Source organism: Balaenoptera borealis (assembly GCF_965194805.1).
Source record: "Balaenoptera borealis genome assembly, chromosome: 1".
Taxonomy (NCBI): domain Eukaryota; kingdom Metazoa; phylum Chordata; class Mammalia; order Artiodactyla; family Balaenopteridae; genus Balaenoptera; species Balaenoptera borealis.
In genome coordinates this window covers 32,238,164-32,252,660 of record NC_138860.1, presented here as the reverse complement: position 1 = coordinate 32,252,660, position 14,497 = coordinate 32,238,164, and the positions used below count along the sequence as shown (strand labels likewise).

The 14,497-nt window shown below is 42.2% G+C and overlaps 1 protein-coding gene across 1 annotated transcript in view; it reads right to left on the bottom strand.

Moving 5' to 3' along the window:
- Positions 1 to 2,492: 2,492 nt before the first annotated feature.
- Positions 2,493 to 14,497, bottom strand: part of FCMR (Fc mu receptor) — a 34,630-nt gene continuing 22,625 nt past the window's right edge. The window contains exon 8 of the mRNA XM_082393395.1: positions 2,493 to 3,278. Coding sequence (XP_082249521.1) covers positions 3,276 to 3,278 — 3 coding nt within the window. The 3' untranslated portion in view covers positions 2,493 to 3,275. The remainder of the gene's footprint in view (positions 3,279 to 14,497) is intronic.

Here is a 14,497-nt window from a genome sequence, read left to right as displayed (position 1 = left end):
AATCAAGACAAAATGTTACTGGTACAAAAACAGAAATATAGATCAATGGAACAGGACAGAAAGCTCAGAGGTAAACCCATGCACCCATGGTCAACTAATCTATGACAAAGGAGGCAAGGATATACAATGGAGAAAAGACAGCCTCTTCAATAAGTGGTGCTGGGAAAACTGGACAGCTACATGAAAAAGAATGAAATTAGAACACTCCCTAACACCATACACAAAAATAAACTCAAAATGAATTAGAGACCTAAATGTAAGAGCAGACACTATAAAACTCTTAGGGGAAAACATAGGAAGAACACGCTTTGACATAAATCACAGCAAGATCTTTTTTGATCCACCTCCTAGAGTAATGGAAATAAAAACAAAAATAAACAAATGGGACCTAATGAAACTTAAAAGCTTTTGCAAAGCAAAGGAAACTACAAGCAAGACGAAAAGACAACCCTCAGAATGGGAGAAAATATTTGCAAACGAATCAACGGGCAAAGGATTAATTTCCAAAGTATATAAACAGCTCATGCAGCTCAATATTAAAAAACAAACAACTCAATCCAAAAATGGGCGGAAGACCTAAATAGACATTTCTCCAAAGAAGACATATAGATGGCCAAGAGGCACATGAAAAGTTGCTCAACATCACTAATTATTAGAGAAATGCAAATCAAAACTACAATGAGGTATCACGTCACACCAGTTAGAATGGGCATCATCAGAAAATCTACAAACAACGAATGTTGGAGAGGGTGTGGAGAAAAGGGAACCCTCTTGCACTGTTGGTGGGAATGTAAATTGATACAGCCACTATGGAGAACAGTATGGAGGTTCCTTAAAAAACTAAAAATAGAATTACCATATGACCCAGCAATCCCAGTACTGGGCATATACCCAGAGAAAAGCATAATTCAAAAAGACACATGCACCCCAATATTCATTGCAGCACTATTTACAATTGCCAGGTCATGGAATCAACCTCATTGCCCATTGACAGATGAATGGATAAAGGAGATGTGGTATATATATACAACGGAGTATTAGCCATAAAAAGGAACAAAATTGGGTTATATATAGAGATATGGATGGATCTACAGACTGTCATACAGAGTGAAGTAAGTGAGAAAAACAAATATCATATATTAACGCATATATGTGGAACCTAGAAAAATGGTACAGATGAACTGGTTTGCAGGGTAGAAATTGAGACACAGATGTAGAGAACAAACATATGGACACCAATGGGGGAAAGCGGCGGGGTGGAGGGGTGGTGGTGTGATGATTTGGGAGATTGGGATTGACATATATACACTAATATGTATAAAATGGATAACTCATAAGAACGTGCTGTATAAAAAAATAAATAAAATAAAATTCAAAAATTCAAAACAAACAAACAAGCAAAAAAACCCACAGTGAGATACCACATTATACCTGGTAAGAATGGCTAAAATTAAAAAGACTGACCATATCATATGCTAGGGGAAGGTGTGGAGGAAATGAAACTCATATGGGCTGTTGGGAATATGCAATGATACAACCACTTTGAAAATAGTTTGGCAGTTTCTGAAAAAGTTGAAGAAACAGCTGCCATATGACCCAGTCATTCCATTCCTAGGTATTTATCCAAGAGAAAAGAAAGCATATGTTCATGAAAAGACTTGTACATAAATGTTCATGGAAGGTTTATTTTTTTTATTTTTTTATTTTTTAATTTTTATTTATTTATTTATTTATTTATGGCTGTGTTGGGTCTTCGTTTCTGTGCGAGGGCTTTCTCTAGCTGTGGCAAGCGGGGGCCACTCTTCATCGCAGTGCGCGGGCCTCTCACTGTCGCGGCCTCTCTTGTTGCGGAGCACAGGCTCCAGACGCGCAGGCTCAGTAGTTGTGGCTCACGGGCCCAGTTGCTCCGCGGCATGTGGGATCTTCCCAGACCAGGGCTTGAACCCATGTCCCCTGCATTGGCAGGCAGATTCTCAACCACTGCACCACCAGGGAAGCCCGGAAGGTTTATTTTTAATAGCCCCAAATTTGAAACAATCTAAATGTCTACCAACAAATGAATGGCTAAACTGTGATGAATATGTTCATTATCTTGATGATGGTGATGGTTTCCAGTCGTACACATATGCCAAAACTTGTCAAATTGTACATTTTAAACGTGCAGTTTATTGCATGACAATTGTATATCAGTAAAGTTCTTTAAAAATAATTCAATTTGGGCTTCCCTGGTGGCGCAGTGGTTGAGAATCTGCCTGCTGATGCAGGGGACACGGGTTCGAGCCCTGGTCTGGGAAGATCCCACATGCCGCCGAGCAACTGGGCCCGTGAGCCACAACTACTGAGCCTGCGCGTCTGGAGCCTGTGCTCCGCGACAAGAGAGGCCGCGAAAGTGAGAGGCCCGTGCACCGCGATGAAGAGTGGCCCCCGCTTGCCGCAACTAGAGAGAGCCCTCGCACAGAAACAAGGACCCAGCGCAGCCAAAAATTAATTAATTAATTAATTAATTTTAAAAAATTCAATTTGAGGTAATTTCTTTTTCTAGGCTTTGTGGAGGTTAGAGGCATATAAAGAGAGTGAGGTTGGTAGGACAAGTCACTGCCAGCAATATAAGACTCAATGTAATTAAGGAAAGACCTCTATGTGGGGAGATGAGGGAAGGCTTTCTGAAGGAGGGATCCTTGAATTAAACTATGAAGGATGAGCAAGGATGTTAGCCAGTGGCATAAAAAGACAAAGGACCTGAAGTCCTGCCACCCCAGGGAAGTGGTTCTGTCCTTTGCTAATGTCAATATTCTCACACGTATAGCATATGGCAGTTCAAAATACCTTTATTTAACTTATTTATTTATGTCCCACCTCCTATCAAAGTGATCGAGAGTGGCTTATAAGGATACATGCAATACTGCAGGATTTAAGGAAAATAGATGAAACACTTGGAACACAGATAATACAATGAAGTTGAGCTAAGATTGTTCCACAAAGGACATGTCATAAGGTTCTGAATCATAACTTGCTAGAAGGATCAAGATTTGGCTCTGAGATTTATCGAGGCTGGAACAAAGGAGGAAACATGGTTATTACAAAACTCACTAAGCACTTTGCATTATCTCATTCCATCCTCACAGATGTGCCCAGCAGGTGTGTCTTTCCTGTCGGTGGCAGAAGACATTGGTTTTTCTGAGCTGTTGGGGAGCTGGGGAATATGTGGAAGAATCTTCCTTTTTGTCTGTTTTGCCTGAAGGAGGAAACAGCCGCTGGCTTTTAGATGAGTCTTCTCACTGAAAAGGATTCAAGAAAAGTTGGAAAAATCAGGAAATATAAAAAAAAAAAAACTGTTTGAAGGTTTTGAAGAGATAACAAGACAGGCATAATTCCAGGGCCAAGATTTGGGAGAGGGAAATCCAGAGAAGTGAGCCCAGCACTGGGGACTGCTTTTCCCTGAGGAGGGTCATCCAAATTCAGAAAAGTTGATGAAAGGTCGGAAAAGAGAAGATGTGCCCAATTTGCCACAAATTTACAGGATCGGGGAAGTAGCAATAGGTGCTTGAGCCTGCTGATGAGGGGTCCTAGTAACCTCCCTGCAAAGCTTCCCGTTGAGATTCCAAAGTGCTACCCCCTAGGTGTCATGGTAACACATGGTAATCCCCTAACAGGGACAGAAAATCAGCTTCGAATTATCTCATCCTGTGATTGGATTAAACTAATGTGGAATTACCAATCCCCTACCCTCCTTCCAGAAGCAAATATAAATGCACCTCAGAGGACGATAATATCCTAAACTTGAAATTATCTTTATAACTTTTCAAATACAATGTCAGGGAACGTTTAGAATAGGCAAAACCACAGGGACAGAAAGAAAACCAGCTTTTTCCAGGGACTAAGGGGAGAGAGGAGTGTGGTGTGATCCTAATGGGTATGAGGTTTCTTTTTGGGGTAATGAAAATGTTCTGAAATTAGATAATGGTGCTGATTGCACAATTCTGTGAATATACCAAAACCCACTGAATTGTACACTTTAAAAGGGTGAATTATATTTCAATAAAGCTATTATTTTAAAAATGAAGGGCTTCCCTGGTGGCGCAGTGGTTAAGAATCCTCCTGCCAATGCAGGGGACACGGGTTCAAGTCCTGGTCCGGGAAGATCCCACATGTCGCAGAGCAACTAAGCCCGTGCACCACAACTACTGAGCCTGTGTGCCGCAACTACTGAAGCCCGTGCGCCTAGAGCCCATGCTCCGCAACAAGAGAAGACACTGCGATAAGAAGCCCGTGCGCTGCAACGAAGAGTATAGCCCCCTCTCGCCGCAACTAGAGAAAGCCTGCACGCAGCAATGAAGACCCAACGCAGCCAAAAACAAAATAAATAAAATAAATAAATAAATTTATAAAAAATAAAAATGATGAAATAAAAACATTTCAGATCAACAAACTTTAGAGTAAAGTAGAAATAGTTAAGGTATAATGATTTTAGGACAAAATGATTTGGCTTCTTAGGAAACGATTTAGTTCTCATTTACTTTCATTACAATTGTTAATCAAAAAAGAGCCCACTCAATGAATTCTGGTCTTGACGTTTTCATATATTCTCATGTGACTTCTCTTGGGGCTGGACTATTATTTTTGTTAAGTTTTCTAATTTTTTTTCCTTTTTTATTGAGGTATAATTGACATACACTATTATATTAAATTTAGGTGTACAACTCAGTGATTCAATATTTATATATATCTTGAAATGATCCCTACAATAAGCCTAGTTACCTTCTGTCACCATACAATATTATTACAATATTGTTGATTATATTCCCTATTCTGTACATTACATCCCCATGACTTACTTATTTTATAACTGGAACTTTGTACCTCATAATCCCCTTCATCTATTTCTCCCATCCTTCTATTTATCATTTCAAAGCAACTTCACAAGTTCTCTAAACAGATTGATAAAAACTGGGATGGGCCATAGTATATTCTGGCATATTCTACTGTTTCCATATGGAATACTATCATGAGTACTTTAAAATTTTTTCCTAAATAGAAGGTCATATAGTTAGAGGTTAAATGTTTTTTTGTAGCTGTATCAAGCTCTTTTCATTAATAAAAGGCATTAAATGTGTCATGGTAATATATAAAAATACTATTAATAATATTTTAAGAATAGCTAACTCTTTTTCATGCTTCCTAATGTGTCAGGCTGTCTTCTACGTACCTTGCATGTATTTTCTCATTTAATCCTCACAAATACCTATGAGGTGGGTAGTGTTATTCTCACTTTACAAATGAGGAAACTGAAACATAGAGGAATCAAGTGACTTACCCATGGTCACACAGCTCTAAGTCTCAGAGCCAGGGGTCCACACACAAAGTGTGGCTCCACGGCTGCATGCTTTCCGGTGCACTGTAGTGCCTCCCTTACACCCAGGCTTGGAGTCAGAGACCTGGGGTCAAGTCTAGGTAGTCCCATTTTCTAGCTCTACGAGCTTAGGCAAATCACTGTTTAGTGAAGTTTTCCTCTTTGCCTTGGCTTCCTCATTGTTAAAATGGAGATAATGATGTATGCTCTGTTTCACAGGGTTTTTGTGAATATCAAATTGTGGAAGTATTTAGTAACGTACTACACAACAGGCTGGCTTGCTTACTGGACTAGTGCCGAGACCTACCCCTGACCATTCCCCCACACACCGCTAAGAAATGATGAATTCCAGTCCCATGCTACCAGAAGCTGCCCAAACCCATCACTCTGGAGGTATGTGGGCATCCTGGGACCAAGAAAGTCTCTGAGTGTAAACTGGAAAAGTTGCTTCACTGAACTCTGTAATACTTTGGGCCCAAACATCTTATTAGGGGTGAATATGACCTTGCAACATTTTTTGGCTGGCGCAAATTGGCGCTGAGAACCTGGTGAGGAGAGTCCCATTCTCACTGTCCCTGGAGCAGCCCTTGGAGCTTGCCATCGTTGGCTCAGCCAGCTCTGATGGCATGGATGGTTCATGGACAAAGCTATGAGAAACACCCCTCTGCGAATTCTCAAAACACTCTAGAGAGTGGAGCCCTGCAAGAGCCTGCTAGCTTTATATCAGCACTGGGGACCACAGCACTTAGAGATTTTTAATTTCTAACTTTTCATCCCAGGTTAATGAAATGTGGACTTTCAGATTCTGTTATTCCAGGTTATTTTTATTCTTATTTTATTGTGGGAAAGCAGAATTCACTCAACCAGGGTCAAGCAATTAGATCCATTAGGTCAGCTTTCTGGTGGGGCCATGTCTCTGGCCTGGGAAGAGAGGTGGTGACTTCAAGGCAGGAACTAGTCCACAGAGGGAAACACCTTTCTTCATTTTCATGAGTAATAACATTTTCCAAGAGGATATTTTTTGGAAGTTAAAGTCAGAGTCTGAGTGGAGAGAGCCCCACTCACTATTGCTGGAAGCAGCTTCTACTCTTCACCAGTCCTTTGACATTTTTTTTTTTTTTTAAACAATTACTTTTGTTATTTATTTATTTATTGATGGCTGTGTTGGGTCTTCGTTTCTGTGCGAGGGCTTTCTCTAGTTGTGGCAAGCGGGGGCCACTCTTCATCGCGGTGCGTGGGCCTCTCACTATCGCGGCCTCTCTTGTTGCGGAGCACAGGCTCCAGACGCGCAGGCTCAGTAATTGTGGCTCACGGGCCTAGTTGCTCCGCGGCATGTGGGATCTTCCCAGACCAGGGCTCGAACCTGTGTCCCCTGAACTGGCAGGCAGATTCTCAACCACTGTGCCACCAGGGAAGCCCCCTTTGACTTTTGATAATTCCCTGGATTTGATCATTTACCTGTGGGCTAGGGCTGAAGATAAGGAGCCAAAAAAATCTATTTTGGGTTAAGAACCCAAATCGTTTCTCATTTCCAGTACCATATGTGAGCGTTTTCAGGGACACAATCTCTACTTTCTCACATTCTGGGACATGTTCAGACCTGCTGGGCCTTAGCCTGCCTTACTCTGAAAGTTTTAAAATCCATGTAGTAAGTGAGTGTGTGTGTGGTGTGTGTGTGGTGTGTGTGAGTGTGTGTGTGTGTCTGTTGGCTTGTCCAAAACTTTTTACTGGCACCTGTGAGTAGAAGGGTCCTCTCCATCACTCCCGCCAAGAACACAGGGCTCTCTCTTGCAGACAAGGATTTCAGACTTCCATCCACACTCTGTTCCAGAGCTCTTTCCCCTTTCTGTGACTCCTGAGTGACTGAGCAGCCAATTCCTGGATCCCAAAGTGGTCAGCATCATGCCATAACCTGACCTCATCCTGCCGAATGCATAGTTTTCATTGTATTCAAGGAGAAAGCAGTACTTTGCATCAAAGAAGAATTTTGAGACTCTCTGTGACTTATAATGAGTTGTCTAAATAGCATGTAGAATAACAGTTTTGCCTACAGCAGAGTCTACATTCATTTTCTGAGGGTTGAAAGGGACTTTAAAAGTGTTTAAATCCCTCTCTCCTCTAACATTCCTTCTGTATTAGGTTAGGCTATGTTATACTGCAGTAGCAGACAATACCTTAACCTTTCTCAGTGGCTTATTACGACAAAAATTATTTCTCACTTATATTACATGTCTGATATGTGTTAGCGTGGGCAATCTGCTCATCACGCTACTCAGGGACACAGGCGAAGGAGACACTTCCATCCCTTAATGCTGCCATCCCAACACAGGCAGGATAGGAGAGAGCACGGAGAACTGTGCACTGGGTTTTAAATGCTTCCACCTGAAAGGACACCTGATTCTTCCACTTATATTTCACTGGTCAAAATAGTCACGTGGCCATGCTGAGCTTCCATGGGGCAGGCAAGTGCAATTTTCCTGTCTCCTAAGAAGAAGGAAACTGTAAATGTGAGGAGCAACTGCAACGTCTACCATACTTCTCAGTGAATATCCCACCTAGAATACTTCCAGAGATTTCCACTTCTTTATTCATGTGATGAGATGACCCACCAAAATGCAGACTCTGAATCATTCTGAATACTTTTCATATCGAGTATCTTACTATTTGTTTATTTCCTTAATAACCTATTCTGCTGTGCTGAGCAATGTGAGGAAAAGAGAAGATCATATCTGTTCCTTTGCCCTCCCAAGGTCCTAGACCAGGGGAAGGGGGGGAGGGGGAGACAGAGGCAGAGGGGGAGAGGAAGGGTGGGGAGGGAGAGGGACAAGGGAAGGGGAAAGATGAGATTCAGGGCCACAAAAGAAATTCAAATCCCTGTGGTGTTCAAGGGTGATAAAAATTACTTGAAGCTTTTACAATAGCTTCAAGGAAGAAACCTTTAAAAACAGGTAAAATTTTAATGCAAATGTCTCTTTCACTCTCAAATGGTGTTTGTTGCATTCTTTTTACACCAGTTATACAAAATAGTCTGAAGATGAAAATAAAATCTATCCAGCCTGTAATCTTACTCCTTCAAAATAAGTATCATTAGCAGGATATATGTGTGTGTTTATATACACACACATATTATACATGTGTGTATATGCATGTATGTGAACACATACATACATATACATGCAATCTATTTTTGACAGTCAACAACATATCACTTCATCTTTCTACGTCGAGGCAACAGATGGTGGTTAGTGTTTGGCACGTGGTAAGGACGTCCCAGATTCTGTGAGCAGCAGAGCAGAGGCAGGAGTTGGAGGTGAGCAGCCCAGTTTGGCTGGGAGCATGATGAGGAGAGGTGTGGGGAGAGATAAAGCTGGAAAGGTGAGTAGGCCGGGTCTCAGAGAATGTGCACTTCCACAACAGGAATTTCAATAATTTTCTGTGGGCAATGGTGAAACTAATGATTTATTTAAATTTTAAGTAATTTTTAAAAACCTTACCCTTGTATTAAATTTGTATAAACTTGGAAAATACAGATAAGCTCTAGAAAAGGAAAACACCCATTATCTCACCACTCAAAGATAATCCTGTTAACATCTTGGTATTTATATTTCTAGATCATTTTCAACATGTACATATACTCATTGTACTGTTTACAAAAACGGGACCGTACCGCATATGTCATTCTGTAACCTGGTTTTTAAGCCTAAAATGTTATAAAAGGTTTTTTTGAAGAATTTAAAGACAAATTATATTTAGTGGTTGAATAGCTTCCTATTACATGGACTCTTACCCATAGAAATAACCAGTTAAAGATCACATAAAAGTAAAAATAAATTTAATTTATCCTCTCCCTTAAATGCATTCCATTTACCTGGTTTTGAAATTAAGAATTGATTAAAAAACAAGCTAAAATGTTGAAGCCTCTGTGCTAGGCACTGATGGATACAGAAATGGAAAAAAGAGCAATGTGCTGGGGGGAGCTTTCCTTACCTGAAACCAAAGATAATTTTAGGGGTTGAGGAGTAGTATGATCAGAGTTGTGCATTTAGAAGCATCTTCTGGAGTAGTGTGCATTCTGTTGTAAAGAGGGATGAGACTGGGAGAGAGTCTATAAGACAGATGAAATAGGGACCTTTCTCCCTTTGGCAGAATGGTGTGGGTGGCACAGAGAAAGCATGAAGGCAGCAGTATGGAAGCTCTAGGATGGGACTAAGACTTTCTTAGGCACCGACCCAGGACTCTCTCTTGTGCTGACCTAACCACAGACTCTGTTTCCCTGGAATTCTACAATCAGATGGGTGGTTATAGTATAATTTCATGAGTTTTTACTCTCATACTACAGGCAACGCAAAGCTGGTCCAGGTGTTTAATAAGGCCATGGGATGCAAGGCCGTGTCTCCCAACCCAATGGTTGTTGCCTGAGAAAACTGGCCAACACTTGGCAAAGACCTATTTATAAACAGCCCGGGAGGTTACCGGGGCCTGTACATAATTAGATTTGGGGATCAGTCATATGAAATGCACTTATTTAACAAATGCTCACTGAGCACCTGCCATGTGCCAGGTTCTGAGGGCCTCTGTGAGATGGAGAAAACTCAGAGCTGGTGCCTAGGGAGTTCATGGCCTGGTGGATAAGACAACCAGGGCACAGGGAGTGATGACAATGGTGCCATCAGAAAAGAGCACAGGAGTGGAGTGACTGCTGCTGTCTAGGACTCTAAAAATTTCCTTGTAGGTCTAGAGAATGAATTTGGATAGGAGGTAGGCGGAGGCGCTATTTCGGCAGCATTGACACTGATGAATGACTTGGGATGGGATACATCGCATTCCCACTGAAGCCTTTTCCCTCTCTTCCTCCCTTTCTTCCTCCCTCCCTCCCTCTCTCACTCTCTTTCTCTTTCTTTCTTTCTCTCTCTCTCCTTTCTTTCTTTCTTTTTCCTTCTTTCTTTCTTTTCTTTCTTTCTTTCTTTCTTTCTCTTTCTTTCTTTTCTTTCTTTCTTTCTTTTTCTTTCTCTTTCTTTCTTCTTTCTTTCTTTCTTTCTTTCTCTTTATTTTTTTCTTTCTTTCTTTCTTTTTCTTTCTCTTTCTTTCTTCTTTCTTTCTCTCTTTCTTTCTTTCTTTCTTTCTTTCTTTCTTTCTTTCTTTCTTTCTTTCTTTCTTTTCTTCCTTTCCTTTCTTCCTTTCCTTTCAAAAAAAAAATCTGTTAGAAAAAGCAACCTTAAAAAAAAAAAAAGCAACCTTGTATATGTGAGACACAGATTGGCACAGGGGACATGGACCATAATTCATCACCTGGATCTACTCAGGAGACTCTGTAACTATCATTTTTCCCAACCCTGTACACTGCTGTGTATTTATTTAAAATACTCTTGCCCTTGGGACTCAAAGTTGATGCTCTGCATGCTGTGGGAGGGTACAAGAGCCTGACTTCTGGGAGGCAGTTGCAGTTTTCAGAACTGCATGTCTCTTGTGCTTCTCTTTCTTGTGATTGGCCAAAGTCTTTGCTTGGAAAGCCGAGACCCAAACCCTTCACCCCACTTCTCCATTCCTGTCTGTAGCTCCCAGGGCTCAGTAACACTAGGTTACCTTACATGCCCTGCAGCTGTATTTAAATTGCTGTTGTCCATTGATTTCCATTAACTTTCAAGCAAAAGAACAGTTATCCTCCTTCTTCCAGCAACTTCCAGAACCTTCTTCTCCTTGGTCCCCTACAGCAGCTGTGTGGCCATAGAATTAGTGGAGGTCACAGTGGTCTCCAGCAGGTGCCCTCCCTTTATTTTTGCTGGCAAACTCCTACTCAGGCTTCAAGCCTTAGGTCAAATGTCACCTCCACTAGAAAGCTTCTCAACCCCTTCCAGCACCATCCAAGACACACCGCACCGAGATTCTGCCTCACATTTATTTTTCCATTGGCTCCATCCTTCTGTTAGTGGTGTTAACACATTCCCATGACTCGTGTTGCAATTGATATGTTTGCAGTGTATCCACTCTACTGACTCATTAGAGCACAAATACTGTGTCTTAATTCTTCTTTTAAACAGCTTTATTGAGATATAATTTGCATTCCATAGAGTTCACTGTTTAAAGTGTACAATTCAGTGGGCTTTAGTATATTCACAGAGTGCATCACTATAATCTAGTTTTAGAACATTCTTCCTTACCCCCCAAAGAAACCTTGTACTCATTAGCAGTCACCCCCAACTCCTTCTCTCCACCCAGTCCCCAACTCCAAGCCCTAGGCAGCCAGTATTATATTTTCTGTCTCTATAGCTGTGTCTTTTCTGGACATTTTATAAATTGTTATCATAGTCATTCATTTTTTGTATAGACTTTTCTGACACTCAGAAAAGACTCTGACACTAGGTGCTTAGGAAATGTTTGTTCATTAAATGTGTGAATACATGCAAGATTGAGAAGTTGATGAAGGGTGGAACAGAGGAAAGAATACTGGACTGAGAGCCAGAAGACCTGCACTCTAGTTCTGATTCTGACATTTATTTATGTGACCTAGGGAAGATTATTTTACTTTTCTGATGCTTAGCTTTCTAATCTGCAAAGGACAGTTAATAATATCTATCCTCTTTCTCATAACGTACTTGTGACAATGAATATCAAATGAGAAAGTTCACTTGGGGGTACTTTGTACATCTGAGCATGCTGTACAGATGTAAGAATGATCTATGTTTGTTTTCACTCTCATCCTTTGAAATGCCTGTAATAATAAATCATTTATTACACTAGTGACAGAGGATAAAGTGGAATGGCAGAGTGCCAGTCTAAGGGGGCCAACCAGTGGACACCAACCCCTCATCTCTGCTCCTGGAACGACAGCAGCTGAAACAGGGAAAAGGACTAACAAAAGCCCAGAAATCCCACATCTATCAGTGCGTGAGTTTCCCAGCCAAATAAGGAGATAACAATCCATTTTAGGGTGAAGATTAAATCAGTTCACGGGAAGAAAAATGGTGATGTAACTTTCTTTTATCTCTTGGCGTTCAGGAAATCCTGATTCACATTCTCATCACTTCTCTCCCGCAGGGCATTTCCATCAATCAGAGAAGGAGCGGGTATTCAGGTTTAGGAGTGAGCTCTTTACTGCCTCACCCAGGAGTGGAGAAGGAAACCTTCTCCGTCCTGGTTCAGTCCTTTTCTCTCTCTATAGGAGAATTTGTAGAGGATGTGGGGTGGGAGTAGAGTTACTTCTCATATGTAAAATTCAGACTGCAGACATGATATGACATACGTGAAATACATACATACATATACACATACATATGTGACAGAGGTGGCTTGAGAATAGCAGAATAAACCTCCTCAATCTAATAAAGTGTATTTAGGGAAAAAAGTGGCCTTGTAAATCAGAGTTTATCCTCAGAGGACCTTTTCTCCTGTCCAATATTATTGTGAAGAAAATTCTCCAAGTTTCCAGACAGATTAGAAGAGCCCCTGGTCTTAGTCTGGTCCAGGATGGAGTTTGGATGAAAAAACCTGGATCTGGACGAAGGGATCAGCCCCCCTTTCTCTAGTCTCTCAAAGTCTGAGACATCGAGCTTCTCCGGGAGCGGGGGGGTGGGGGGAATGGTGGTGAGCCAGTGAGCCAGGTCTCGCCCATCTGCTCCCACCCAGGAGCCTTTGGGCACTGCCTTCCGTGTTGCCATCTTGTTTTGTCCCCTCTCCTGATCATTTCATCAGTGCACTGCTTCCCCCTGTCCCCCAAGAAGGGTACCCTTCTAATCCTTCTCTACGCCTACGTCAGCTCTTTCCCCACAGCCACTACTCTCCTCTAGTCCAGGATTTTTTAGCCTCAGCTCTGTTGGCTTTGGGAATCACACGATTCTCTGTGGTGAGGGCTGTCCTGTGCACTGTCAAATGTCTCCAGACATTGTCAAATGTCCCCTGGGGGCAAAATTGCCCCACTGAGAATCACTGCTCTAGTTCCTTCTCCTTCACTTGAAGCCCCCGTTTGTTAAGCATTTACCAGGTGGAAGATACCGGATGGTCCTTCATGTGTTTTATGTAAATGCTTCTCAAATTTTAATATACATAAGAATCATCTCGAGAGTTTTTAAAGTGCACCTTCTGGTTCCGTAGTTTTGGGGGAAGGGTCTGAGATTTTGCATTTCTAATGAGCTTGCAGATTTTGCTGTTTTGCTGGAGCACAGACTACACTTTGAGTAGCAAAGCTCTATGTCATTGTGTCCTTGTGGCCCTATGAGGACTCGGTTTTACAGATGAGGAAGAGAAGACTCAGAGAGCTCCTAGGGGCTCATCATGTTTTGGGCCCAGGTCTGCCTGCATGCAAAACGCGAATTCATAACCAGTGATCTCAGTTGTCGTGGGACCAAGGTCTTTGAGTTCTCCCCATGTTCTCCCTTCCCTGGGGAATCTTGCTACGATAAGCTCAGCCAAGCCTGAGATGCAGACATGTGTTTGCCTGGAATGTCCATATTATATTACTCCTTCCTTAGACAGAATGAGCAGTTCATGACCCCAGGTGGATATTCTGGAGCCTGCTGAGCTGTCTCCATGACCTCATGCCTCTGTCCTAGCCTGCTCTGCTAATAGCTCATCCCTCCCACCCTCCTGCCGATCGGTAGACAGTTGTCTAGGATTGCAGCTGCCCTAGGGGCTCACTTTTCCTCTCAGCTCACCTGTCTAGTCTCTCCAGCCCTCTCCTGCCTCCCTGTCATCTATTACCCCAATACTCTTACTTTGTGTTCTTCTCTGTCTCATAAATGCCTCTTGGCATCTTCTTCCCATCATACTTAGGGATTTTTAGTAATGACCTAGACCCTGAAGGGGAAAAGGGTGGGTGATGTGGGCCCCTGCCTAGGACTAGAGGACAAGACTCAGGTCTTCCAGGAGCAAAGGACTCAAGCGTGGTCCCTGTAGCAGCAGGGGCAGCTGGCCAGCCTGCTGGCTGGGCATTGCATCATGTATTTGATTTACTAAAGAAAACAGACAACACTATGAGTGTGATGGAGGGAAGGGGTGCTGGTGCCAGAGAGATTAAGGGTCGGCCACCTGGAGAGGTTGGAAAAGCTGTTCCTCCCAGGGTCCCCTGTTCTTCCTTCTCCACGGAGCCGGAGAAAGTTATCCTGCCCCTCACATCACATTTCTACTTCCATGGCTTTGCCTGGACCCAGGTTT